This window comes from Neolamprologus multifasciatus, chromosome 19 (assembly GCF_963576455.1).
Source record: "Neolamprologus multifasciatus chromosome 19, fNeoMul1.2, whole genome shotgun sequence".
Lineage (NCBI taxonomy): Eukaryota > Metazoa > Chordata > Actinopteri > Cichliformes > Cichlidae > Neolamprologus > Neolamprologus multifasciatus.
Genome location: NC_140457.1, coordinates 986,385 through 1,013,916, shown reverse-complemented (window position 1 = coordinate 1,013,916; position 27,532 = coordinate 986,385). Strand labels below are relative to the sequence as shown.

The 27,532-nt window shown below is 47.7% G+C and overlaps 2 protein-coding genes across 12 annotated transcripts in view; both read right to left on the bottom strand.

Annotated features, from left to right (window-relative positions):
• The window catches only part of pxdn (peroxidasin), a 42,348-nt gene extending 34,297 nt beyond the window's left edge, over positions 1-8,051 (bottom strand). The window contains exon 1 of one of the 2 annotated variants that reach the window (XM_085142681.1): positions 7,622-8,051. In XM_085142681.1, the coding sequence (XP_084998807.1) occupies positions 7,622-7,785 (164 nt within the window). In that variant the 5' untranslated portion in view covers positions 7,786-8,051. The remainder of the gene's footprint in view (positions 1-7,621) is intronic. The other variant, XM_085142680.1, reaches the window with a different exon arrangement.
• A 7,914-nt stretch (positions 8,052-15,965) lies between these two features.
• Positions 15,966-27,532, bottom strand: part of myt1lb (myelin transcription factor 1-like, b) — a 118,733-nt gene continuing 107,166 nt past the window's right edge. For 8 of the 10 annotated variants that reach the window (XM_085142365.1, XM_085142366.1, XM_085142364.1 and 5 more), the window contains 9 exons: positions 27,132-27,200; positions 25,719-25,781; positions 25,559-25,642; positions 24,145-24,366; positions 22,227-22,321; positions 21,802-21,905; positions 21,022-21,165; positions 20,439-20,501; positions 15,966-18,484 (listed from right to left, as the gene is read on the bottom strand). In XM_085142365.1, coding sequence (XP_084998491.1) covers positions 18,344-18,484; positions 20,439-20,501; positions 21,022-21,165; positions 21,802-21,905; positions 22,227-22,321; positions 24,145-24,366; positions 25,559-25,642; positions 25,719-25,781; positions 27,132-27,200 — 985 coding nt within the window. In that variant the 3' untranslated portion in view covers positions 15,966-18,343. The remainder of the gene's footprint in view (positions 18,485-20,438; positions 20,502-21,021; positions 21,166-21,801; positions 21,906-22,226; positions 22,322-24,144; positions 24,367-25,558; positions 25,643-25,718; positions 25,782-27,131; positions 27,201-27,532) is intronic. The other 2 variants (XM_085142369.1, XM_085142370.1) reach the window with 2 other exon arrangements.

Below are 27,532 nucleotides of genomic sequence, written 5' to 3'. Positions count from 1 at the left end.
ATTCACTGAGACAGAACCAAGTCTGTCCAAGTGTTTATGGACCTGAGTGTAAACATCTGTTAATTCATGTGCATAGCATGAAACTGATCCAGAAATTACATAATATCACTCATTTTATTTATTTGTGGGTCATTTATTTTTCTTTTTACAATTTATTTTTATGCATCTGTGTAAAATAAGTTAATAAATACAGAAACAAATAAAATGGAAATAATTATTTCCTGCTTCTATTTGTCTGCCTGGACTTTATTCATTAATTTATTTCACTGAATAATTGAATAAATAATAATGCACTGGCATGAATAAAGATCAATAATAATAACGTGATCTTGATCTTTGTTTTAAATGCTGCTTTTAATAAGGAGTTTTGCTAAATGACGATCAGAGGAAAATCAATCAATCAATAAAAAGCTAAATGAATAAGCAGCACTTCTATGAAGGCTCAAAATCAGCAACCCTATGAATGCAAAGCCGTGCTGCATTAATAAAACATGCAGGACAGCAGGATGTAAGTACTGGATAAAAGCTGAACAGTGACCATAAAGTCCAGCGCAGAGCCTCCACGCTCTCATCCTAAGGCACGTCTGGGCGTCTTACTCATGTGGCAGGAATGCTCTTATCGAGCTTTAATCACGAGGGCCAATTTAAAGCACATCAGCCCCAAAGATAACGAGCAGAAGGCTTCGTAATGAGCTCAGGCACTAATCAGCCTTAATAAGAGCGAGCGTGCCGTCGGTGCGACGAGCTGAAAACACGCCGTTCCTCCAGCTTGGTGAAATCTGAACGTTGTGTTTTTGGCTCTGAGACATCTGAGCCGTGATGTTCTTTCAGCGCCACAGAGACACGAGCGTCAGGACGGATCCACGAGGCCGAATCGTCACTGAGCTGAGAGTCGAGACAGGAAAACATCAACACTCCTGCTCCTCTAGAAGAACTCCTCCCCGGCAGAGCTTCCAGCATTCTTCGTATCCGCCGACCTGGCAGAGGAAGTCATCTGGGTCACTCAGACCCAAACTGACAGACATGCCCGACAGCCCCCCCCCCAACTCTAAAGACTCTTCCTATGAAATCCAAAAACCTGAAAATCCACAAGCTTAAACCTGAAATCTGATCCGTTCCACTGAAGAAATCTACACAGGTGCATTCTGGGTAAACTGAAGGCTCCTGTCAGCATTCCTGTTCACAAATTCCTTCGTGCCAATATTTAAAGGACCCGCTCCAGAGAGCTGGGACTGGGCCGGGTGCAGGACCTCCCGTCTGGTCTCTGACTTCACCTATTTAACTGAACTACACCTGGCTGTTTGCAGCATCCTCCATCTCTGCTGTTTAATGAGGGCTGAGCGCTGCTTTACATCCTACCAGAGCAGAAATGAGGAAATATACCACGTCTAATAATCCCAGAAATGATTCAGTTCTTTTATAGTTAATGTCTGAATATTAGACCATCACTTCTAGTCTAATCAAACACCTGCTGTTGTTGTGCTGTGATGCATGTGTGAGTAAATGTAATGGAGACTTGAGGACAGGCATCGTCTCAAACCAAAGGTTTGCTCTGCAGTTCAAAGACAGAGCCGTGAGGGTCCACGAGGAAAGAGCAGGTACGGTACCCACAGAGCGCTCTGTCCAGACACGCCGAGGCCTACACCGCCCCCGGCTGTGAGGACGAGGAGGAGGGGGAGCTACGTGCTGGATCAGGCAGCTCTCCTTATAATGAACTTCTGTTAGAAGGTCTGAAAAGCCCGTGTCGTACATGCGACCCCGCCCTCAGAGCTGCCGATGGCTGTGAGGTCGTTAACTGGACCGGATTTAACGCGTCCTGCTCGGTGGCGGTGTTATTCTGGCTCAGTGCGAGTCGCTTTCATGGCTGGCATGACTGCGGCTCTTTGTGGAGAAGGCTAAATAAGGTCAGCAGAGCTTTGTCTGCGGGGTGTGTTTAAAGCATCAGCTGTCGAGGCTCAGCTGACCAGAATGTCCTGGAAGGACGGGAGGCGGTGAAATTGGCCCCGAGGGCCCGACGAGCGCTCCGATGCAGCGGGAGGAGACGGACTGAAAGCTGGCTGTCTTACAGCTGGATCGTGTGTTTGTGTCAGAGCTCGTTCTGTCTGCAGATCTGTTAATGAAACCCTCGTGAGCGCCAAAGCCTGACGCTGCCCATCCATCATACCTACAACCACATCTAATCCCCGCTCGGAGAGAGGAGGCAGCTTTGCGACGTGCACGTCGACGCTGCTTCTGCATGCACGAAAGCAAAAAACCTCAATTGTCTCAACACAATCAAACAGGATGTAATAACTCGCCCGAGGAGCACGGCGGTCTCTGGAGCCGCTCGATAGTTTAGAAAGAGGAGAAACCGGAGAAAAGCAGGGGAGGCGAGTGAGTCAGTCCACAAAGGGGAAATTACAGTGCGGAGCACGCTCAGTAAACAGTGTTTGTAGACGGCCCGAAATCCACACGCAGCATTTTAATGCTATTTGTGGCAGAGCTGATTTAATGAGTCAGATAACAGCCATTACGGTCCCGCGCCTTGAGGAACCGGCAGACAGCAAGGCTAACTCCCACACAGAACGGCGTCCCAGGTTACAGATGAAGGGAAATGAACAACAATGGGAGCAAAGGCAGGGAGGCGTGGAAAAAGATCGGCATTTCCCACACAGAGGCTCACTCAGACACTCAGGTACACAAACACAAGTGCAGGGAGGCAAAACCTGATCTCATCCACTGCTGAACTTCTAAGTTTGTTCCCGTCAAACGACCTGAGACACTCAAAAAGATCCATGTATGCTACCCTGCACACAGTCTGTCCCCTCACATCACACCAAGTCTGAGGGAACGACTAACGAGCAAAACAGCAGGAACGAGGAAGAAACACCGACAGACTCGGCCAATCACCGCAGCTGATATGTTCATCCAGCCACCCGTCCTCTAACAAGCCTCTGAAAGTCGCTCCTCTGACCCTGACCATCGTCGGCTCTGCTCGGTTCATTCTGAGCGCGCTCAGCAATCAGAGGAGATGCTGAGATGACCTCCAGCAGGTCTGCGGTGACCCTGGATGGGTTGGTATGGAAACCGAGCCAGTTTCATGGACTAATCAGAATTTTTCTTTGAGATTTGTGAATCATTTCCACGATGATGCGACTCACAGTTCTCTGCCACAGCAACAGGAAGTCATTGTGTTTGCTGTGATGCGTTTGACATATAAACAGTCAAAGACACGCAGGAAGTGAAGCACGGTGTTCCTGCGAAGAAAGGAAATCAGTTCACAGCTTCACAAAGACCACGAACAGATGAGACCAGGGCCGAGACCAGGTGGAGGTCTGGCACTGCAGCCAGGTGAAGCCGCTGAGCCACACAGGTGAGTAAATGTGAGCCTCCGACGTTCTCGCCCGTCTGGCTGCACATCAGCTGCAGGAGCAGGAGCCAAGCGGTGTGAACGAGGCCAACGTGGCCGGCGTCCAGATCACAAACACGAGGCAAAGCCAATTATCATGCAGGACTTGGTGGGCGCACAAACCCAGACAAAAGCAACCGGTCCTGTGTGAAAGTGCGGCGTCTGCCCCGCAGCTGCTGCACGCACCTGTAATCTGACCCCAGATCAGGTCACTCGAGCAACCTGCAGCTCGTCTGGCACCGACTCGCAGACCTGCTGGCTTTTTATCTGACGCTGATCTGGGAGGATTTCAGGTTTCTATGAATGTGGCGTGAGCCGGACGGCGAGCGGAGCTGGCTGCCTCCCAGCTCCTCCAGCATCTGAGGGCCACGTGTGCACCTCACCGTGCTCGGCGGGCTCTTCGGCTTTGCATGCCGAGCTGCCAGCGGCCTGTGCGAACCACCGAGTTAAACCAGTACATAACGGCCTCCACGCAGAGCAGGAGCTCCAAACACGGCCGTGACATTTATCTGGAAAACATCCTGCGTGGAGACGACTAGTAAGGCTGGATGTTGAGTTCAGCCTCTATGCATGCGTTACCTGTAGCAGGAGGCCACGCCCCCATTATTTTAAATACCTGAAAGAATCACTGCGGCCTTCAGACTCCAGTCACAAAAACAAGAATGTGACCTGTCACAACATGTGAGCTGCCATGTTTGCCATGTTGGTTTGTGTAGTTACAAAAAGATGTAATGTGATTACAGTTACAGCTCCCTGCAGAGAACTCAAAGCTAAAGCTGGGAGTAAAACACATCCTGCACACGTGACTGACCGACACGCTCCCCGCACAATCCACAAACGGCCTGCGTGTTCCAAAACAGCCAATCACAGACGTGCACCATACACCGATGAGCCGCGTGGCTGCAGGTGGGGGCCCAGCGGAGAGCCCGAGCTGTGCAAATGTTTGTTCAAATTAACCAAAAATCCAGTAAAAACAAACTCCAATAATAACAGGAAGTTCAAAACTGCTTTCTAAGTTTAAGGGCGGAGTCCTGCAGCGCGGTGAGAGGCGAGGTTAAACCCTCAGCGACTGCAGGTTTGTGCCCCGACACGAGACCCAAGGAGTTTGTATCTCGGCCGGTCGGCCTGAGCGAGCAAAGCTTTGCGCATTTCTGGCTCCGCATTCCACCTGCCGACACCGAGCCTCACAAACCCTGACTGCAGCACATTCCAGCGGCCGCGGCGCTGCCCGTCACGCAGGCAGATATCGGGGCTCTGTTTGGGGAGAGGACACTACCAGTGTCTCAGCGCCGTGACACGAATGCACGCCGAGCTGACTCACAGCGCACATCCCCGTGTGAGCCACTAATACCGAAAACAACCAGTTTATACCCCATGTTGGCAAAACAGGACCTTTCGTCCCACTGCTGCAAATCCCTGAGAAGATGCCGAGACCGTGAGTCACAGTTTGGCCTCAGACAGGCGTCCACAGAGGACACAGCTGACAAATACACACAAACCTCCATGTGTGGAGGCCCGAGAGCCAAACAGGAACGCTGCGGGCTCAAAACCAGGTCTCTGTGTCGTGACCCAGATTCAACAAGACGTTTCATACAGAGATCATCTTTCCTCTCCATAAAGGAAACCAGCACTTTTATTTATCTCAGTTATCTTTGTCTAATATTAAATGTGAAAAAGTCCGAATGACGCAGACGCTCACAGCGCTGCACGCTCTGACGTGGCTGTGACGTCATCGAATCAGGCGGGCCTAAACAAAGTCAGCTCTGCCTGATATTTACATGACATCATCAACTTCAGCTTCTGTGACTCCAGCATCATCATCCTCCAGCTGAGCTCACACCAAGCAGACCAATCGGTGCTGGGCGGAGCTCGTGGAGAGCGACGTCATCATAACAGTCACTCACATAAACACACGTGACAGCACGTGCTGTTTAGACTTTAATCACAAATATCTGAACAGAGCTAAAAGTTTAGCAGGACAGATGTGGGCTGACGTGAAGCATCATCTCCCACCTCTGTGATATTATCACTTTAAATTCCTCCCACGGCACGCCGCCAGCTGGACTCGCGGGCCGTTCCTGTGGAGCCACAGACGGAGGTCAGAAAGAATCTGCAGCAGCTGTGAGCTCGTCCTGAAACCACCTCACAGCTCACGGTAGGAACTGTGAAAGTTTCAGATGAAGGGCTCGCCGCCTCACACACAGCGGCGACGATGACCAGTGATGAAGCTCCACGCGGGAGCTGCATTTACACCTCGACCAGCAGGCGCGACTTCCTGCTGAGATCGGCGCTTGAACAGGCCTTTCATCGGTGGCCTCACGGGGGCATTCATCCTCCTCCATCCTCCTCTGGGGTCTGTGGGCAGCGCCGCTGAGGGCTGACGGGCAGGGAACGGCTAATTCTGGCACGCCTGGCTGAGTTGCCCCCTTTGTCCTGGATGAAGCTATTTATAGTCCGGCTATGACGCGCCCGCTTAAAGACAAAGGGACACATGTTTGGGACGGACAGATGTGGAGCTGCGTGTTCTCCCGCTGAGCCGAGCCGCTGCGACATGCTGACCAGCGCACGCCGGAGAATTTCCGCCCTTTCAGGGCAGAGGAAGAAAAACATGAACAACAAAAAGCTCCAAAGACAATCAGAGAAGGAAGGGAAGGTCACTGAGACGCACTACGCCACGGCGAGGACGCTGTGGGCGTGAGGGCCTCGGTTTGGGAGAGATCAGCTGACCCAGGCTGGGAGTCGGTGCTGACGAGGCCCGCCACAGGGTCAGAGTTCACTGTGAGGGAAGGGCAGCAGCGCTCACAATCGTCCTCATCTTTCTTTTACTCATCCTTGCCGCTAACGTGTCTCTGAAACGCCACGAGGGGCCGCGCGCAGACGCAGCATCGTGACAGCATCAGTGGTTCTCCTCCAAACACGCCAAAGCGAGCAGATCCAGATGTGCGAGGCTTCAGTTTTAAAAGCAGAGCGAGAGTTTGCGCCCCCTCCACTGAAACTCTCTCAGGTCTTTGTCTCTCCCTCTCCATCCTTCTTCTGTGGTTCCTTCTCCTCGGACGCTCCATCAGATGTTGTGCTCCTGGCTGAGGCTGTAACACAGTCGTGCTCGATGCAGAGATTCTGAGACCACCATCGGCTCCTTCCTGTTTCCCGATGCCCAGTCACAATGGCCGTCAGAGCGTGGAAAAACGTCCGTGCTCTGTGCAGTCTGCTTCCAGCGTGGCTCTTCTTCTCCACACTCGGGCAGAGGGACGGCTGAACAGCGAGGAGCTGCTCGGTATGGCAAAACGTCTGATTCAGGTGCAGAGACCATGATTATAAACAAACAAATAAACAATCAATAAACAATAAACAAGGAAGAACTGAACTCTCACAGAACAGCTGGGCAGGGAACAGCTGGGCAGGGAACGGCCCCCCCCAGAGGACTTTTTAGTCCAATACTCTGACCCGGCCTGAAGGTCGGGCTCAGCGTCAGATACGAGCTCAGGCCTCAACAAACCCCAGAATGAAAGCACAGCAGAATAATCACATCTATAACGCACATGTTTACATTTTCAATAAAAAACTGAAGCAAAGATCTTTGACGTCACAGCTAAAAACGACCACGCCCACCCGGACATCAGCTGACCCCCACCCTCACTGTGTTTATCTTTCTCATATTTATTTTATATTTACAGTGAATAAAGCGTCAGAGCTGTTCTACTCAGAAAAACTATCAATCACATAACTGCAGTTTTTGGGAACGTCGCTGGACTCGAGACGAAAACCAAAGACAAATATGATGAACACAAACGTGCGAGACCCCTGATTGGCTCCGGTGTAGAAACGCAAACACACAAGAAGCAAAAAGCAACACCAGGATCTGCTGATGTGTCCCTAAAACACCCGCTGGGACAGTTTAGGGGGACACAAGCCCCAGAATCTAACGTCAGCTTCATACCAGCTCGGTTGGACCTCTTTCAAAGACCTGCAGGCTTCCTGTGACCTCACAGATCGACTTTTAAGGTGGATCCACCGGATTCCTCCTGAGCTCAGCTGAAAACTTTCCTCTTCTCCAGCTTGGAGACCCTAAAAGCGCCTCTCCTGCACTCTCCGATCCCCAGAACCTGCAGCAGCACGGCTCGCAGTGCACACGTTCCCCTCCACCCTCACTAACACTAACTCGGACCGTGTCTCGGGCCTCCCCCTCCGCAGGCTTGCGGATCGAGCCGCTCTCCGCCGGGAGAAAGTACTCACAGGATGGTGGTCTGCGGAGAGACCGCCGGCACCGTCTCCAGGTTCAGATGCATACATCTCACCGTGGTCCGGAAACACAGGCAGCGGCTCGGACAGCACAGGCCGAACCGCCGAACCGCGCAGAGCAGCAGCAGAGAGGAGAGCAGCGCAGCCCGCAGCGCCATTTCTAACCGAGCAGAGCCGAGCGACCAGCTGCCCCCTCACACACACACACACACACACACTCAGAGAGGAGGAGGAGGAGAGGCAGCACACACACACGCACACACACACACGCAGGCTGGAAGCTCGCAGCCCGGCTGTTCTTCTCTGAGCGGAGCTCCTGAAACAATGAAGGAAACTTTCTGAAGTTTCACCGACCAATGATTCTGAGCAGGACGAAGCTGCAGTTCCTCTGCCCACCGGCAGGGGCAGCAGGGAGTCCGCCCCGTGCACTCACATGTTAGAACTTCACAGCAGAAACAAACACAGTCCTCCCGCTTTCTTCTAAAGGAGATCATATGCAGCAGTACCATCACTCAGCGAGCTCACGTCTCCAACATCCCTGCAACTTTTATGTTGCAGCAACTTTTATATTGTAGTAACTTTTGTTGTAGCAACTTTTATATTGTAGTAACTTTTGTTGTAGCAACTTTTATATTGTAGTAACTTTTATTGTAGCAACTTTTATATTGTAGTAACTTTTATATTGTAGTAACTTTTGTTGTAGCAACTTTTATATTGTAGTAACTTTTATATTGTAGTAACTTTTGTTGTAGCAACTTTTATATTGTAGTAACTTTTGTTGTAGCAACTTTTATATTGTAGTAACTTTTATTGTAGCAACTTTTATATTGTAGTAACTTTTATATTGTAGTAACTTTTGTTGTAGCAACTTTTATATTGTAGTAACTTTTATATTGTAGTAACTTTTATTGTAGAAACTTTTATATTGTAGTAACTTTTATTGTAGAAACTTTTATATTGTAGCAACTTTTATATTGTAGTAACTTTTATATTGTAGTAACTTTTATTGTAGAAACTTTTATATTGTAGCAACTTTTATATTGTAGTAACTTTTATATTGTAGTAACTTTTATATTGTAGAAACTTTTATATTGTAGCAACTTTTATATTGTAGTAACTTTTATATTGTAGTAACTTTTATATTGTAGTAACTTTTGTTGTAGCAACTTTTATATTGTAGTAACTTTTATATTGTAGTAACTTTTGTTGTAGCAACTTTTATATTGTAGTAACTTTTATTGTAGAAACTTTTATATTGTAGTAACTTTTATATTGTAGTAACTTTTTAAACCAACACTGTGTGCACGAAAAGACTTCAGCATGTGGAGACAGTCATTCATAATCATAACTGTATGTGTACAACATGCACACACAGAGCTGCAGACGAACACGAACAACAAGGCAGCAGGTCAGGTGTTGACGACACTTCTCTGCTGCTGATCTTCTGGACAAAAGTCTCCACTCGGGTCTCATCTGTCCAAAGGACGTTGTTCTGGTGCAGCTTTGCAAACCCAGGCTGTGCTGCCATGTTCTTATTAAAGGAAAAGGCGTTCTCCTGCAGGGTCAGTTTTTCTCATTGTGCTGTCATGAACTTTGACCTTTAACCTGCTGACCGAGGCCTGTAGAGTCAGACGGGCTCTCAGGGTTTTTCTTCCTGGTTTGATCTTTGAGTTAATTTGCTGGGACGTCCACTCCCGAGGCTGAAATGATGATGATGATAAAGGAACATTTTATTTTATGATATTAATTATAGTTATGATTGAAAATAAGGACACCCGCTCTGTCAACCATAAACGACACATTCATGTCATTTCTGTTATTTCTATTCATCTTTGTGTTATCGGCACAGTGAAGCAGCCACATGTTAAACGTTTGGCTTTGCTGACATCTGCTGGAAAATTCACGAATTACAGCACATACCAGCCATTAATGACGTCACTGTCTTCAGTTATTATTACGGGTGTGTTTTAAATGCGTTTTTATTGAGCTAATATTAATTATTTTCTGGTTTCCACTCATAAATCTGCTCTTCCAGATTATGCATGTTCATATTAAACGTGACTAAAGTTCCTAATAATGAGCTCAGTGTCTGTGCAGTGATCTCTGTGCTCCTACAGCCGAACAGCTTTATTACTTTTCTTTCTAATCAGAGTTTTTTCTCTTCAGTTTTTATTAGTTTCAGTTTTACTGTCCTTCATTCTTCGTTTCTTATTTAGTGGCGACTCAAACAAGTCACAGTAAGAAGACGACGTGGCGGGTCCTTCAGGACCTTAAAGCCTGCGACTGAGGGCGTACTTCCCCTGTAATTTAAACGTCAACTTATTTCATCTGAAATGACAGTATAATTATATTTACCAACAAATACTTTAACAAGCGTAAACTAGAAAAAGGAGGTATAGTTCAGGTTTGTACAGGAAACAAAGAAATACTGTGATTTAAGTGTATAAGTAATTTTATGTAGTACCACCTTTTCTGTGGTTTCCAGCCAAGGAGACAAATTATAGTGTGAGTAATTTTAGTGCTTTGCGTCTCCTTACCTGTAAAATACCCAGAAGTTAGACAAGGTTCAGATGCTTCATAATAAGCCCTGTGATGAAAAAAGTACAGCATACATATGATATGTTGTTTTTTGGGTAAATTACCAGGAAATTACAGAGTACTTAAAACCTGTTACAGAAGAATTTGTGTCTCTTTTCCTGTAAAACACCTGAAGTTAAGGATAACTTAGAATTGCTCATGCACCACGTAAATGTACCTACAGTATCATTTTTTCCTCGACTCTTCCCATCATGCCCTCTGTCTGCCCACTTTTTAACTAAACCCAGAGTTTGGCTAAAACACGACCAATCATTATTTCCACAGTTTGGTTACAAGCACAGTATCGCCACCAGCTCCAACCTGGCCAAGGAGCTGGAGAAGAACTCCCAGACCAGCTTCACCTACAGCAGCAACAAACCGCAGGGCCGTCGCTCCCAGAGTTTAGAGACTCGGAGACACGTGCCATGAAGGATGTGGCGGCACGACTTCACAGCAACAGCAGATCTTTATTTCTAGAAAATCCATAGCTTGTGTTTGAATTTCCTCTTTTTTGTTTCAAAAGTTTCCTTTGCTTTTTATTTCCTGTAAGTGAAACGCCTCAGTTTAGTTCCAGTCCAGTTTCAGTCTCTAGAATAACCTCGCAGCAGGAGCGTGGTTTCTCCGGGCTCCGTGAACTTCCCATCAAACATTAAAACAAACGTGTCTGTTTGTGTCTGTGAGTCCAGAAACACTGATCAGGTTTCAACTGCAAAGATGAAACACTGAAGGCAGCTGAGGGTTTTATCAGACTTCTGATCCTTTCTGCTAACATGTTTATCTCCAGTAAAGAAGCCCCACCAGCCTGACAATCACACTTTATGTTTCTGAGGGGCAGCCAGTCTTATCCAGTCCGAGCTGTCAGGTGGAGCTATTAGCCTGCAGCTAATGTGAAACAATGAAGCTCAATTTACTGTGACAGTTTGAAACAGCCCTCACTGTCAGCTGCAGGCTGACAGGAGCACAGGAGCCAAATTATCCATCCACCCATCTCCACTTATCCAGGGCCAAGTCTTTGGGAAGCAGATGAAGCGCAGAAGCCCAGACCTCCCTCTCCCAACCAAACTCATCGGGGGGAACAGTCAGGTGTCTGTCCTGGGTCCTCCTCCTGGTGGGTCACACCAGAACACCTGACCCAACTCAGCTGGCTCCTCAGCAGGTAGGTAGTAATAAAAGGCAAAATTACTGCATGAATGATTCACCTGGATACGTGATGGTCAAAAAACAACAACAAAAAAAAAGAGAAAGTATGTCTAACAGTAATAACTGTCATGTGATCATGCTACCTCAAACTATCAAATCAAAGTCCTAAAGTAGCCCATAGTGTGGATATCATCCATCCATCACTTCTGCTCCAGCTCAGAGTCATGGGGGCCTGTCTTAGCTATCATAGGGCAACAGGTGAGGTACACCCCAGACAGGTGGGTGTGGCCAGCAGCTGAAATTTAGCAATGAATCAATGCAATATTTGCACAGTACAGCAGGGGTGGGCAACTCCAGGCCTCGAGTGCCGGTGTCCTGCAGGTTTTAGATCGCACCCTGGGTTAACACACCTGAATCAAATGATTAGGTCAGCTGTGATGGATCAAGGACACATCTAAAACCTCCAGGACACCGGCACTCGAGGCCTGGAGTTGCCTACCCCTGCAGTACAGTAAAATGGGGACTGTTCAAAAACAAACATACATATTACTAAACAAATGTTAAAATTCAGAGCTAAACGTTATGATTATTTACGCTAAATAATAATATTAATCCATTTTATTTATAGCACCTTTAAGACCCTCAAGGTCACCTTACAATAGCACAGAAGAGTAGCAACAGTACAATATAAAAATACATAAATAAAATTTAGACATAAGCTAAATAAGAAAAAAAAACAAACATGAACGTTAGGGTAGGTAAAAATGGACTAAGACAGAATCAGCTGTTTGCAATCCTGAATAAATGGTTTTGAGATGTGATTTAAAAGTAGAGAGTTTGTGGTCCGGAGATCTGGTGGAAGTGCATCCAAAGTCTCGGGCAGAACAACTAAAGGCTCTGAGTCCCAGGATAGTCAGGCGAGAGTGGATCAGACAGAACGAGGGGGCGAGTACGTATGGAGGCGATCAGATAAATATGGAGGAGCGAGGTTATGAAGCGCTTTGAAAGTAAGAAGCAGGATCTGACACGGAGGTGAACTGGAAGCCACTGGAGCTGTTTAAGAACAGCTGTTATATGTTCAGTGGATGTAATTCTGGAAACAACACGAGCAGCTGTATTTTGAACTAACTGCAGTTTATGGAGAGATTCATGAGGTAGAGTATAAAGTATAAAATAATAGATAAACACTATATTTAGCTGGTTGGATGCCCCCTCAGAGGAGGGGTCGCCTTATCTTAATGACCTTGTAGTACCATATCACCCTATTAGAGCACTTCGCTCTCGCTCTGCAGGCCTACTTGTTGTTCCTAGAGTATTTAAAAGTAGAATGGGAGGCAGAGCCTTCAGCTTTCAGGCCCCTCTTCTGTGGAACCAGCTTCCAGTTTGTACTGGAAATACGTTTGAACTAGCTGCGATGCTACAGGCTCAGGCTGCTGGGGACTTCCCATGATGCACCTGTCTCACATCTTTTCACTGTGGTTGCACACCAGTGCTGCATGTCACTGATGTTTGTCCTCTCTCTTTGTTCACTTCTCCTTCCACTCACCTCCCAACCAAAGCAGATGTCTGCTTCTGTAGGAAGTCACTTCCTGTTAAAAGGGAGTTCTTCTTTCCCACTGTTGCCAAGTGCTGCTCAGATTGTTGGGGTCATCTCACAAGATAAAGCATTCTCAGATGATAGCTGATATGAGCCAGTGTTATATCAGTGAAACACAGCTGAAATAAACCTGAACAACAAAGCTGTGAGTCGGTCCACACAGACTCCCATGTTAAAACTTAAACACATTGCTCTGGTACCTACAGATAATTTCCCCTTCATAACACCTGTATGTGGGGGGGATTTTTATAACCTACCTGTTTGCATTATTAGGGGTGTGGCTTCTGACTGACAGGTGGACAGAGACACAAGCAGCTCTCTGCTAGGTTTCACCTGAGCTAACTGGAGTCCCTGAACTGGACCTCTTGAACGTGTTTGTGTTGTTGGAGCCTTTCAGCACATTTTTAATGACATCATCTGACCAATAACACCTCCACCTGGAGACTCTGTTGTCTCCACCTGGGAGACCTCAATGCTCACGTGGGTAACGACAGCGAGACCTGGAGGGGCGTGATTGGGAGGAACGGCCTCCCTGATCTGAACCCGAGCGGTGTTTTGTTATTGGACTTCTGTGCAAATCACAGTTTGGCCATAACGAACACCTTTGAGTGATATGTTTTTATTGATTAGCATTCAAATATCTCAGTGAAGACAGAACAAAGATCTACCACAAAGCAAGAAAGCATGAGACAAGGCTAATCAAAAGGTATTGGCTGAAGCATTTGCTTATTACGCCAACCCTTTTAACAAAAGATCTTTTAGCATGCAGCTCCTGTACACAGGGCTCGAAGCAAATAATAAAACAAAGCAAAAACAAAACAAACAAACAAACAAACAAGAAAAAAACAAAAAAACAAAAAACTTTCCACCTTAGATAAGTAACTACATCAAAGCAAAAGAATCAAGAGGTTTTTTTGTTTTTTTGTTTTTGTTTTTTTTGCTCTTTTCATTCTTGATATATATATTTTTCTAATACTCTATACACTCTCTACACCTTGTTCGAACATAAGAGTGTCCATAAGTGCACGTGGCACCAGGATGCTCTAGGCTGCAGGTCGACGATCGATTTTGTAATCGTATCACCAGACCTGCGAACATATGTTCTGGACACTCGGGTAAAGAGAGGGGCTGAGCTGTCAACTGATCACCACCTGGTGGTGAGTTGGATCAGGTGGCGGGGGAGGACGCTGGACAGACCCGGTGCACCTAAACGCGTAGTGAGGGTGTGCTGGGAACGTCTAGCAGAGACCCCAGTCTGGGAGATCTTCAACGCACACCTCCGGCAGAGCTTCAACAGCATTCCGAGGGAGGCGGGGGACATTGAGTCCGAATGGACCATGTTCAGCGTCTCCATTGCCGAAGCTGCTGCATTGAGCTGCGGCCGCAAGGTGGTTGGTGCCTGTAGTGGTGGTAATCCCCGAACCAAATGGTGGACACCAGAGGTGAAGGGAGCCACCAGGCTGAAGAAGGAGTCCTATCGGGCTTGGTTAGCCTGTGGGACTTTGGAGGCAGCTGAAAGGTATCGACAAGCCAAGCGGAACGTGGCGCGGGCAGTGGCTGAAGCAAAAACTCGGATGTGGGAGGAGTTTGGCGAGGCCATGGAAAAAGACTTTCGGACTGCCTCAAAGAGATTCTGGCAAACCATCAGGCGTCTCAGGAGGGGAAAGCGGTGCTCCACCTGCACTGTATATAGTGCTGGCGGAGCGCTGCTGACGTCGACTGAGAAAATTGTCGGGCGGTGGAAGGAATACTTCGAGGACCTCCCTGGCACATCTTCCAAGGAGGAAGCAGAGTCTGGGGATGAGGGGGATGACCCGCCAATTTCCGGGGGCGAGGTCACTGAATCCCCTCAAGGATACTTGAGGGTGCATGGGAGTTTGCCCAACCAGTCTACATGTGTTTTGTGGACTTGGAGAAGGCATTCGACCGTGTCCCTCGGGGTGTCCTGTGGGAGGTGTTGCGGGAGTGTGGGGTGTCTGGCCCATTGCTACGGGCCATTCGATCCCTATACAACCGTTGCAAGAGCTTGGTTCACATTGCCGGCAATAAGTCGGACTCGTTCCCGGTGGGTGATGGGCTCCGCCAGGGCTGCCCTTTGTCACCGATTCTGTTCATAATTTTTATGGACAGGATTTCTAGGCACAGCCAAGTCGCGGAGGGCTTTCGCTTTGGTGGCCTCAGAATCTCATCTCTGCTTTTTACAGATGAAGTGGTTCTGTTGGCTTCATTGGGTGATGGCCTCCAGCTCGCACTGGAACGGTTCGCAGCCGAGTGTGAAGCAGCACCTCCAAATGGACGCTGCACCGGTCCGTCGTGGTGAAGAGGCAGCTGAGCGTAAAAGCGAAGCTCTCAATTTACCGGTTGATCCACATCCCTACCCTCACCTATGGCCACGAGCTGTGGGTAGCGAAAGAATGAGTGGCGGAAATGAGCTTCCTCCGAAGGGTGGCTGGCCTCTCCCTTAGAGATAGGGTGAGAAGTTCGGCCATCTGGGAGGGGCTCAGAGTAGAGCCGCTGCTGCTCCACATCGAAAGGAGCCAGCTGAGGAGGTTCGGGCATCGGACAAGGATGCCTCCTGGGCGCCTCCTGGGTGAGGTGCTCCGGGCATGTCCCACCGGGAGGAGGCCCCGGGGCAGACCCAGGACACGCTGGAGAGATTATATCTCTTGGCTGGTCTGGAAACGCCTTGGTGTTCCCCTGGATAAGCTGGAGGAGGTGGCTGGGGAGAGGGAGGTCTGGGCTTCTCTGCTTGGGCTGCTGCCCCCGCGACCCGGCCCCGGATAAAGCGGATGAAGATGGATGGATGTTGCTGAGCACTGATTAGCAGGTATGTGTGTCGTGTGAAGCTAGCGTGTCCAGATATGGTCTAGAAACAAAAACAACAACCTGTGGTGAAAACACACAGGAGATGATTCGACTTTATTCATAAAGTTCACGACATCATTTCCTGGCGACCGCCGCGAGCTGTAACCCGCTGAAGTGCTGCAGCGTCACACGAAGAACACAAAGAAATAGTTTCCAGGCCTCTGGCAACACATTTGTCTTTATTCTGAGTTTAAGATGTGTCAACATCCAGCATGACAAAAATTGTACAAAGTTCACAATTTATAAATGAAATATCACAGCAACTTGTGATCTCACACATTTATAGCAAAATTAAAATGTCAACAAATCCATGCTGTGTAGTACAAAAATAAATCAAACTTCAGTTCCACAGAGAGCACAATAGTTTATACAAAATCCTGTCTTTGTTGATGGTCACTGAACTCAACCTCCAACTAAATCAGCTGGCTCCGACTAAATAATAAACTCTGATGAATTCACAATAGTTTCTATGAAAGGTTCTAAATATGCGACGACCTCTTTGCGTTCCCTATAGATAGTCACAGATACTCTTTTTCAGGCTTGTTATTTATGTCCCAACGTCAGATGAGCAGCCGGTTTGTGCTTTAAAGTCCCTCCTCCATGTTCACTGGCAATGAGAATTAATTCAAAAACTGGTACTAGCTATTACTCTACTGAAGCGTTACTATATTGGCAAAAAGCTGCAGACACGATGCTGTGGAAAAAGGCGTACGCAGTCATGGATGATGGGAAGCAGAGTCCCGACAGAGGACGGTAAAGTACAATAGATGAGATTCGGTCAGGTGAACGACGACGAGCACCGTTGGCATTCGCTCTCGAGAAGGCAAATCCTGAACGTGAGCGCTAACGACTAGGACGACTAGGAGAAGGGAGGGGCGCGCACAGCGGCGTGGCCCCGCGAAGGTCAGGCTCCGGCACGCCTTCGCCACTTCCGCTTATTTTTTATTCAAACCTCGAACTGATTGACTATTTAACCATTTGTACAGTGATTAGATATAAAGTGCTGCGGGGGATAACTTCATCTTCCTAAAACAGAGCAAAATTGACTGAATGTTTTTACACTCGATAGTAGCCTACAGCTAACTGCTATGGTTTGAACCAAGTCCCTGTTCTTCCTCTCTCAGTGGTACGAAATCCGATCGTGTGCCAGAGAGGTCACCTGGGAAATTGCACGCCGCCGTACGTAAGGATAATATCTTCAAGGACAAGTGCAAATAGTCTACTGGCACATAAGTGGGGACAGTGACCCTGTAAGTCCCGCTGTCATACTCTATAAATACTCTTTACAAAACCCTCGGAAACCCTCGCTTCAGGCTCTCGGGTACTGCTTTTAGCTTCTGTAAGAACATCAAAACATGGAAACGAAGGTGTCCCTGTGCAAAGTCGTACAGAAAAAAAGTGGAACTCATATACTTCTGCTCCTAAAACTCCACGTCCAGGTTCCCTCCTCCTTTTTTAAAAAGACTTTTTGTATTAAAAGATTTGTATAAAAATCAATATTTTACATTACAGGCTATTTAAAAAGATTCCTGTTACCCCGCTATGCTTATAAACAAGAGATTGCATATACCCAACCAACGTTTTTCCTTTGCAGATTGCATCGCCTCCCTGCTAGAAACCATAGTTCTGATATTGCAGAGACGTTTCCCACACGAGTCTCCAAATTGAGCAGATTTGATAGCAGAGAGCTCTCTGTAGGTCTTTTCTACTAATTAACGATGAGCATGTGAACATGACGCGTTCCCCTAGGACTCAATTGGCTCTCCTAGGTAACGGGATTTCCACCATCGGGTTTCCGTGTAATGATGTTTCCAATAGAACTGTTCATACATACATTCATACAAACATCAGGTCAGTTTCCTCTCCGGGTTCGTTTACAGCACCGATTTTAAAAATGCCCCCACCTGCAGCTGCACGTCTTTTCTTTAAAACAAAGCACAAACTTTTCTCGAGCATTGGCAGAAAATAAAGCGATCCGCAAAGCCAGTTCTTGTTCTGGAACAATCTACACGCAAGAAGAAGAAGACGAAGAAGAAGAAGAAGGAGGAAAAAAACATTGAAAAGTCCAGAATCGTCCACTGCGCGAGGAGAAAAATCCTCCTCCGTCGCTGCGTTTCGCTTCCACCGTCCAACTTTTTTTTTTCATCTCGAATGCTTCGTGGCCACGCGTTAAAAAGAGCTCACGTTCCGTTAGCGTTAGCTTACTGTTCAGAAATATACACTAAAAATGTGCATACATGAGCAGCTAGAAACATACATGACACTATGTGAGCTCATATGAAAACGTACAAAATGTGAATGTCCTCAAAAACCAATTGTCTCCCTCACAGCGAGACCCAGAAAGAAAAGAGAGAACGAAACGCTCTTCCTACGCTTAGAGCCTCGCAATTTTTTCAGAGAACAGAATTTAGAATATATAACACTTTAGTGCGCTGGACCGAGGAGATCAAACCATCGCTGCCTGCTTGTACGCGGATTCTGATTCGCCGCCCACACCTGCGGCGGGAACAAAAAGTCTCCCTTTGCTGATTGGCTGATTACACCTGGATCCCTTGGACGGCTTGCTTGATGTTTTCCAACAGCGCTTTGTTCTCGGGGCTCTGGTACTGCTCCTGGTTTGTGTACATGTCCGTCAGAGTGGTGACGTAGGCGTCAAAGTTCTGCTCGCTGATTGGCTCCTGCAGGAAAACAAAAAGCACCACATGGACACCGTCAGAGGCAAAAAATCATCAATCACTACAAACTCCATGTTAGAGTAAAACGCTGTTAACTCAAGGGCCAGAGTCCTGCAGGCTTTAGATCTCACCCCGGGTCAGCACACCATCACCAGGCCTCTGGAGAACTTCAGGACATGCTGAGGAGTCGTTTATCCATTTAAACCAGGACACATCTAAAACCTGCAGGAGTTCCCCACCCCTGTGCTAAAGCATCACTGGTACACGAACACAAACAGAAGGAACACGGACACGTGAAGTACAGAAGCAAAGAAATGCCAAAACCACTCAACGCATCACAGACAGCTGCACTGCTGGACCTCCTCGAACATACGGACCAGGATGTGGATCCAGCTCTCCATCAGACCTGTTCCTCTGGTCTGCAGTCCAGTTCTTGTGTCATGTTCATACCTCAGCCTTTCCCTTCATTCAGACTGACTTCCTGACAGCCGTCCCTCACTGAGATCATGTCTGATCAATCCAGATCATCTCTCAGGCCCTCTGTCAGGTTTCTGCTTGTTCCTCTCGTTCTTAAACGGATCATCAGCTAACTGCTCTTTAGACGTGGACTCGGGGGATGCCGCGTCAGTCCTCGAAACCTCTGATCAGCCTGAGGTTTGTGCTGAGGAGGGGGCGGGGACACCTACGGTGGTCAAACCGGGTGGGGGAAAGCCACCAGCCTCTCTTCCACGGTTTGAGCCCTTCTCTGTCGAATCCAGTAATCCCAGTGTTAGTGCACGCTTAAAGCTACGTTTGGCTCGTCTTCAACTTGAGGCCAAAGAAACGGAAACAAAGGAACGTAAGGATGAGCTTGCGTTCAAGCTAAAGTGTCGGCAGCTAGAAGCTGAGACATCTATTAGGTTGCGTCAGCTGGAGTTGCAAGCTAACAAATTGTCTCCTGAGCCTTCTGCTCCACCTTCAGTGAAGGATGAAGATAACGATAGACTCACCTTGTTGGTACAAAAATACTGTTTTAGAGTCGGCTAAAGAAACAGGAACAAGTGTTTGTGTGACAGGCTGCTGGGAACAAAGTTAGGTCAGTGTTAGTTGATGATTCAGAGAAAAAGAAGAAGAAATAAAACAGATTCCTCTGATGATGGTTGGGCAGAAGAAAACGCTTCAGAACTGTTGCTCATGAGCACTTCAAAAATGACAAGAGAGTCCTGCTCTCATAAACAATAAGTGGTGGCCCAGTGCTGTAACTTCCTGTTCTTTGTAAAGCATGACAGCATGAAGACGTCAACCTTGTCATCGTTGCGTTGGAGGACACATCGCTGGATGAAGCTCTCGGCCAGTTTAGCGTCTGCACTCATGCTTTAATGACATCATCTCCTCGCGTCAGCATCACGAGGATCAGGTGACGCTGAGGTGATGGTGGAGTCCAACACTGGGTCCTCCAAAGTCTGCGTGCAGTGAGAATTCAGAGAAACTCGGGACTGGTCTCTGCAGGAACTTTTCCTGTAGGTCCGTCACATGAGAACGCTCTGAGGTTTAATAAATGAACAGCTCAAAGACTTTGTGAGTCCTTTCAGATGTTTCTTTCATGATGGAAAAAGCTGTTCGAGAGACTCGTCCATTGTTGTAGCTCACATGGCTGAGAGACAGACACAGTTTCAGACTTCCTAAACTCTGAGACGCGGTGAACTCTGACAGGTTTGGAGTAAAACACAACCTGTGACTCATCATTGAGTTTCTCCCCAGAACAGTTCGGCCGCATCGGCGCATCTCAATCGGACACCGGAAGCTAGAGTTCATAAATCTGACAAATCAACCAGTTCAAACTCGGCAGCCAAATGTTTCTGAAACCAACATTAAGGATTTAGTGCTGATAAAGAGTCACATTAAGGTGTTTAATCACCTCTCTTTGCTTCCATAACAACAGAAGTGCAGCAGAGTGCGTGAATCGCTGCTCACTTACTTGCTGGTGCATCTGTAAGCAGCTGTTAGTCCTCAGAGGCGGCTCTTTGTGCGTCAGTGGTTTCTGGAAGGAAAACAGGGACAATCTCCTTTAAAATCCCTTTGAGAAACCAGTCTCGCAATCAAACACTAGATGGCAGTATTTAACTGAGAAACAACACGAGCTGGTCTTCATTGGTTATTCTGCTGCAGTGCTGTGGACACTTTTCACCAGAGGAAATGTTTAAATGTAAAAGTTGATTTTATAAAATGCTCCAGTTTCACTCGTTCCTCTGTGTTCGTTAAATAAAAGGATATGAGAGCAGCGTGATTACCATGAAACAAACAGATGAACATATATATAAACGTGCACTTTAATTCCTCCTAAACAGTTAAACTAACGATAAAAGACAAAAACCTCAATATTTCAGTTCATGGAGACGCTGAGAGAAACTACCACTCCCCTTCGCTGTTTGGAGAGACAAGCAGCGTCCCACACTTCAGGCTAAGCAGCATGCACATTGGGCTGAGCTTAAATACACAGATAATGCTACGGTCAGCTTTAATCTGCAACTTGCTGGCTTGCCGTTCCTGGTGGCCCTTACCATATGAGGGAGCTGGACATTAGCTAAACTGTTAATCAGTGACTGGCTGAGGTTGGCCAGCTCATGCAGGAGAGATTCATTTTGCTGTTCAATCACCTTGTTTTCCTCTTCTATGGACTTCAAGTTGGACTCCATTGTTGTGATCTGCAGAGAGGGACGGTGCAGAGTTAGCGCACAGCGTCACGGGCAGCTACGCGCCACTGCAGGATCGGCTCTTACGAGGTGTGACCAGAAAGTTCTGCAAATCCACCTCGACAGGGGCTGAAAAACAAGCCGCAATTCCCCCAATGTCCACAGGAGGCGCAGTACCATTTACGCATTCATGCTACTTTCTGCACGTTTGAGGCTCGAGCTGCAGCAAAGGATCTACAGGTAGGAGGCCCAGAGGTGCACAAGGAGACGACCTTGAAGGGAAGGCTAAACGTTAATCAGGCGTTTAATGATGGCGTTAAACCGGGATTTGGTGAGGACGCCTAAACAGTCCAGCCTGAGGGAGCCTTTTGCTTCTCTTTGGCCTCCAGTTCAGCGGTTTGCTGACTGATATATGCACATGCAGGGGGAGGAGCTTCAAATAAAATATGCTGAAGTTCAAATTACACCTTTAGTTGGAGGCAGCATTACAGGAGGAGGAGCTCAAGGAGCTGATCCACTTCCCCAGAACTTCTTTTTAGCCCCGCCTCATGACCTCATAATCTCCATAACAACGTTTGGCTTTTGAGCTCTGAGGGGCGGAGCTGCAGAACTTTACAATCACACCGGTACAGACAGGAAGCGACTCACCTGTGTTCTGAGTTTGATCATGTCTGCTTCCACTTGTGAATTCGATTCACTTAAGTCTTTGATTTCTTCATCCAGCTGTTTGATCTCCTCGTCGTGCTCCAGCCCTGCACACAAGGACGGACTCTCAATCACGCGAGCACCTTCTGTGTGGAACAATTAAAAAGTGTGCCGGACGCTCGGCGTGCGACCGCCTCCACCTACGCCGCACCAGCTCGTTTAAGCTAATTAAGACTCAACAACCTCGCAGACACATTACAGCAAACCCAGCCCTGTTCCTCGGCTCCCCTCATTATTCACACCCCGCTCTCACACACACACACTCCTGATTGGTCCATTATGTGGAATTGGAAGTCTCTTCAGTAAATGGCTCCATGGCCGTGTTCCTGATTGGCTGTATTGTGTGTGTGAGTGGTAGCTGCCGTTACCGTTGCTGGCACGCTGCTGCTTTATTGTTAGCATTTCCACTCCGGAGAGCCTGGCTTTCCTCATGGCGGAGGTGGCACGCGGACAACCTGACAGACTGGAGGCAGCGACAAGAACAGGAAGCATTGTTTCAGTATATGATGGCGCCACAGACACACACACAGCGAGCCAACGCTCTCCACAGATGGAAAACACAAACCCCCCCCCCTCCCCCGACCCAGTGTGTTCTTCCTAAAGAAGAGACGCTCGTGCTGGTGTGGCAAACTTCAACCAAGCAGCAGCCTGCAGTTCCTGCAGTGTCCAGCAGAGGCGCCAGAAATAAACATGTTTACAGCCCACAGTGCTGTCATCTGAATATACTGTCAATCAATCAATCAATCTTTATTGGCAGAATTTACGTCCATAGTTAAAAAAAACAACACAACATATAAACCTTAAAAAATGATAAAATATTTTTAAAGACATAATATACATAAAATACACAATTACATAAAAGAAATCAATAAATACACAAACAGTTTAACTGGTGCTTCCTCAGACTGTCGATCTGTGAGCTGCTAACCCTGTTAGCAGAGCCGTGCAGACGTCCAAACACCCACAGCTACAAACATCTGACTGACACGACCCCCTGTAGGTGTCCTACCAAGGATGCTCATTGCATCATTATATGCAACGTGCAGTTTCTGCACTGTCTGTAAGATACAAGGGAGCAGCATGCAGCGGTGTGCAATACGCTTTAAACAAAGCTACTGTAACTGGAACCGAACAGAAGCTGAGTTTGGACATAGAGCTTCCAGCGCTGTCTGTATATGTCATATAATACGGGTGGGGAAAAAATGGATACTGTGTAGCATGGTGATGTTTTGTTTGCTAATAATGTATGGATACAGGGACAGCAGAAATCGATACTTTGTTACAAAAAGGTTTTTGTGCTCTGACTTCAGAGCATGTTGATCCTTTTTCTGAGCAAGAATCCTGACATTCCTTCACTGTCCAAATGTGTTTAATAAACATGACAGTTTACTTATTTTAATTTAAGACATGTTTTATTTTAATTAAGTTTAAAACTTTTTTATTTAATGTAAAATTATATTTTGTTTTAATTTACTTTCAAATTCTTCAGTTGCTGAAGGGGCTGCATAGTTTTCATAAACTGCATAGTTCAGAATAGCTATAATTGTACCAGATGGTTGTTCAGTTAAGTTGGACTAGACTGTAATACAAACCGTTCAGTTTGTCAACAATCAAACTGAAATGAGAGAAAGACTGAGTGTGAGACTTTGATATTAGAGAAAATGAATATTGATAAAGTTTACCTTTATGTGCAGAATCTGAATATCGCAAAATATTTTTAAAAATTGCAATAATATTGTATCGTGGGATGTATGGTGATTCCCACCTCTATCATATAAGTGTAATTGGTTTCCATGCAAAAGCTAAAGGAAGGGCTAAAAGCGTCTGAGTGACGCTCAGGCTAAAAGCTCTCCGTCCAAGCTTGTGTCCTGAAGCACGTTTGCTTATTCACTGCGAGCTCTTTCTGCACACATGGAAGCTCGACCGCTGAGTTTTTGACTCATTCAGCAGTCGAGCTGTGGAGATGAAACTGTGTTCGTCTGCGGCAGAAGTTCCCACAGGTTGCTCGGCCGTCCCCCTTCTGTCCGGTTCATCCTGAATCAGCTCGATGGGCTTTGTGTTTGCAGACTGTGCAGCTCCTCCATCGTCTGAAGCCTCCATCTGGTCCTAATGTTTTGTCTGTAGGACGCAGCCCTGCCTGACCCGCCTGTCTGCCTGCCTGTGTTTCCATGCACACTGCAGATCTGCAGACAGCACCGGCCTAATAACACATCACAGTGCTGCCTGTGTTTATACTTTTATGCACGTTCTTCTCCTTAAAGCTCCGCCCACACACCCCTGACTCACCTCCGATGCGTCAGGAAGCTCCCGCTGACGTGACCCGAGCCGTCGCAGCCCGGCGTCGGGCAGGACATGCCCTCCGTCTTCCCGGACTTCCACGTGAACTGAATGCCATTCAGGTATCCGTCCTTTTGCCTCTTGGCTGCAATGGGGCATCCGGACGCGCTTCTGTGGGACGCGTACTTCCCTGTCACATGACCCTGACCGTCACATCCCGGGACCGGACACCTGAGGGGGGGGGGGAATCACATTTTCATCATACAGGAGATAACGTCCTCTCTGTGACCTGTGAGCCGGAGCTCGTGCTTCCTCAGCGGCGAATTGCTGAACAGCTGATGTTATTTTTCTGTTTTGCGTCTTTGCTTTCGCTCTGATTTAAACAAAGATACGATCATCTTATTTTAAAGCTGTCCCAGTGGCAGCTCTTATCGCGGGGGGGGGGCAGTGTCAGTGCATCAACACCCGCGCTAATCAGATGCATCGAGGCAGTAAATTATTCCAAATGTCACAGCACGCACAGCGGATTACGGCTAAAGCCGTGGACGTATCAGTTCTGTCTGCTTTTAGTTCAACCTCATGGAAAACAGATAGAGGAGGTTCAGCGGCTTCCTGCACGGAGAGGAATTTATTTCGTTCATCTTCTGTCAGCCCAAAGCTTCCCCTGAAGTGATGGGACAGTCCTCGCACATGCAGGACAGTCTGAACTCGTCAGGCTGAGCTGCTTCACTAGTTTCCTTCTGAGGAGAAATATCTGATTAGATCTACAGCCCCCCCCCCCTCATCTGGGCCGTATCTCGTTTCCCCGCCCCTTCATTCATTCCTCACATAAACTCTCCATCACGCCGTCTCAGTGAGCCTCACCAATAAGCGTGCATAAAGCAGGAAGACGCTCTCGTTTGCAGCAGCTTGTCTTCCTCTTTCGGCACGCCCTGTAACCGCGGAGCATCCTAACACGGTCAGCGTGAGCCGACTGTCCTCGCCATCCGGCAGAATGAGGAGCGTCGGAGTATTGTTTGTGCTCTGCACCACCAGAGAAATCAATGCAGCCGCAGAGCTGAGGCCAGAGAAGCACATCGCGGATTCGGCTAAAGTCAATCAATCTCTCTGCCTCCGTCTCTTTGTCTTTCCTACCTGTGTGTCTGCAGGAGACTGCAGAACCTCCCTCAGCCTCCTGTGAACTCACACAGCTCTCCGACTTTCTCCTTCACTCTCCAGCACAAACTTTGCCCTCCGAGGACATTCGTCCTGTCAGAGCTCATACTGACTCCGGCTCACAGCCGTGCACGGCTCCTTTGCATCATTTAAAAGTCGTACATCACATCACGTGTCACGCGGGAAATATGTGGCGAGCAGAGCTGGTCCAGGAGGAGGAGTTATCACGGGGGAGACAGAAGACAGATGATGAGTGTCTGTACTGCACCTGATAGGCTCCTGGTCCTCCTTGTTCTCTTTGCTGTGGATGATCTTTATCCCGCTTTTCCTGGCACGCGGACACCCTGAAAGACTGTAGATAAATGACAGCGTTAGGAGAGGAGAGCGATCTGCAGGATTAATACGTGCACGGCGCGGCGGCGCTTTACCTTCTGTGTGACGCGTAGTTGCCAGTGATATGTCCCGAACCGTCGCACCCTGGTGTCGGGCACCTGGGGCACAAAACGCAAAAAGGGCTCAGGGCCTACGGCATCTCAGCTGCAACACGCCACATTCATCTACAGGAAAGAGCTGCGAGGTCTGCTTAAGACGGACCTGATTCATTCATTCATTCATGACATTCCAGTGTTGCAAGGACAATATTTATAATGTTTACCGTTTATTAAAGTATCCTGAAACGCAACGAACTCTAACTGCTGGATTGGTGGACAGAGGCGGTTTCTCGCAAGTCAAGTAGTCGCAAAAGTATGACGTCACAACAATGTGATTGGTCACTTGCAATGTTGAACCTGGAGCAACATTTATTATGATGATGTGGGAACAACAGCGACACGAGGTTATCAGATTGTGCGCTTCAGTGTCAGAAACCGCAGTTCCTCTAACGTCCACCGGAGGCTCTAAGAGCCAGCCAATCCCAACACGTTCTCACTCCCAAAGCGTAACAATTTACGCTAGGTGACAAATCGTCAACATATTACGTTTTCGGCTACCCACCACATTCCTAAATGACGACCTCGGAAAAATGAGGAAATATGAGAACCGTATGGACTCAATCTACACATGTGCGCTCTTTTTCTTCAAATCGCTTAGAAACACGCTATTTAACATCATTAAAGTCCTGGTTAAGCTCAGGAAAAAGGTTATGGTTAGGGCTAGGGATAAGGTTAGGTTCAGGGCTGGAATACAGGGCTGGAACGTCTATTACCGCGGGAGCGTCATTGCACTGGATTTCAGCCATAACCCGCCACCATAAGAACGCCGAAGGTCTCCTTTCGCGTTCCTCAGGAACGCCGCGGGACGTGACAAAACATCGGCATGTTACACCTCGGGAGTGAGAACGGGCTGGCCAATCCCCATCCTTTATAACAGCCGTGCTCAGCTTTTTAAATCACATCATCTGATCGATAACACAGCTGCCGGGAGGTTACCATAGTAACTGAGCCGCCAACAAGTCCGAGCTGCAGTATTCTGGGATGTTACTGATCAGCTCACCGGTACAAATATCATCACTTTGAAACTTGAGGGTGGAGCAGCTGCACGTGCAGATGTGAGGACGTTACTGTGTCCCACACACTGATCTTAATCCGGAGGCGTCTTTAACAATATTTACGTCTTTTTTTGCCATAAAATCTCTAAAATATGCGGCGAGCTCCTGCTGCTGTCGTCACACACGTCTCTCCATCACTGTTGGATTTAAATCACATGCACGTCTTGCCCACTCGGCCCTCTTCAGTCCCCTCAGCTCTTTCACTCTGCCTGCAAACCTCTCCGTCAGCAGCGCGTACATTTGTGTGAGCTCGACATACAAATCAAACGTGTGAGTGAATCATGTCACGCCTTACTTGAGCTCTTGCGCGTTGTTGGCCAGCATGCTTCGAATGCTTTTGTCAGCTAAAGGACAACCTGAGAGACTGGAAGATACAGCAGTGGAGCGTTAGTCACACAAGGATCAGGGAGGGGAAACTCCAACACTCCCACTACTGAAACACAACACAAGCAGCCTGCACTCACACTCCCGCTCCACAGCATGCACAGAAAACACACGATAGCAACCAGGAAATGTAATAAAGCCATGATGCACGTGCAGGGAGCTGAGCTTTAACGTTAACCCTCTGAGTATTTGCGCCCGTGGCCAAAGGTTGGGTGCAGCGGCTCAAACGGGGCTGAAGGGCGTTTCTGGAAACTTTGCCGGGATCGTGAGTTTTGATGCGGGGAATCCAAAAGTGCGAGGCTTCGCTCGCTC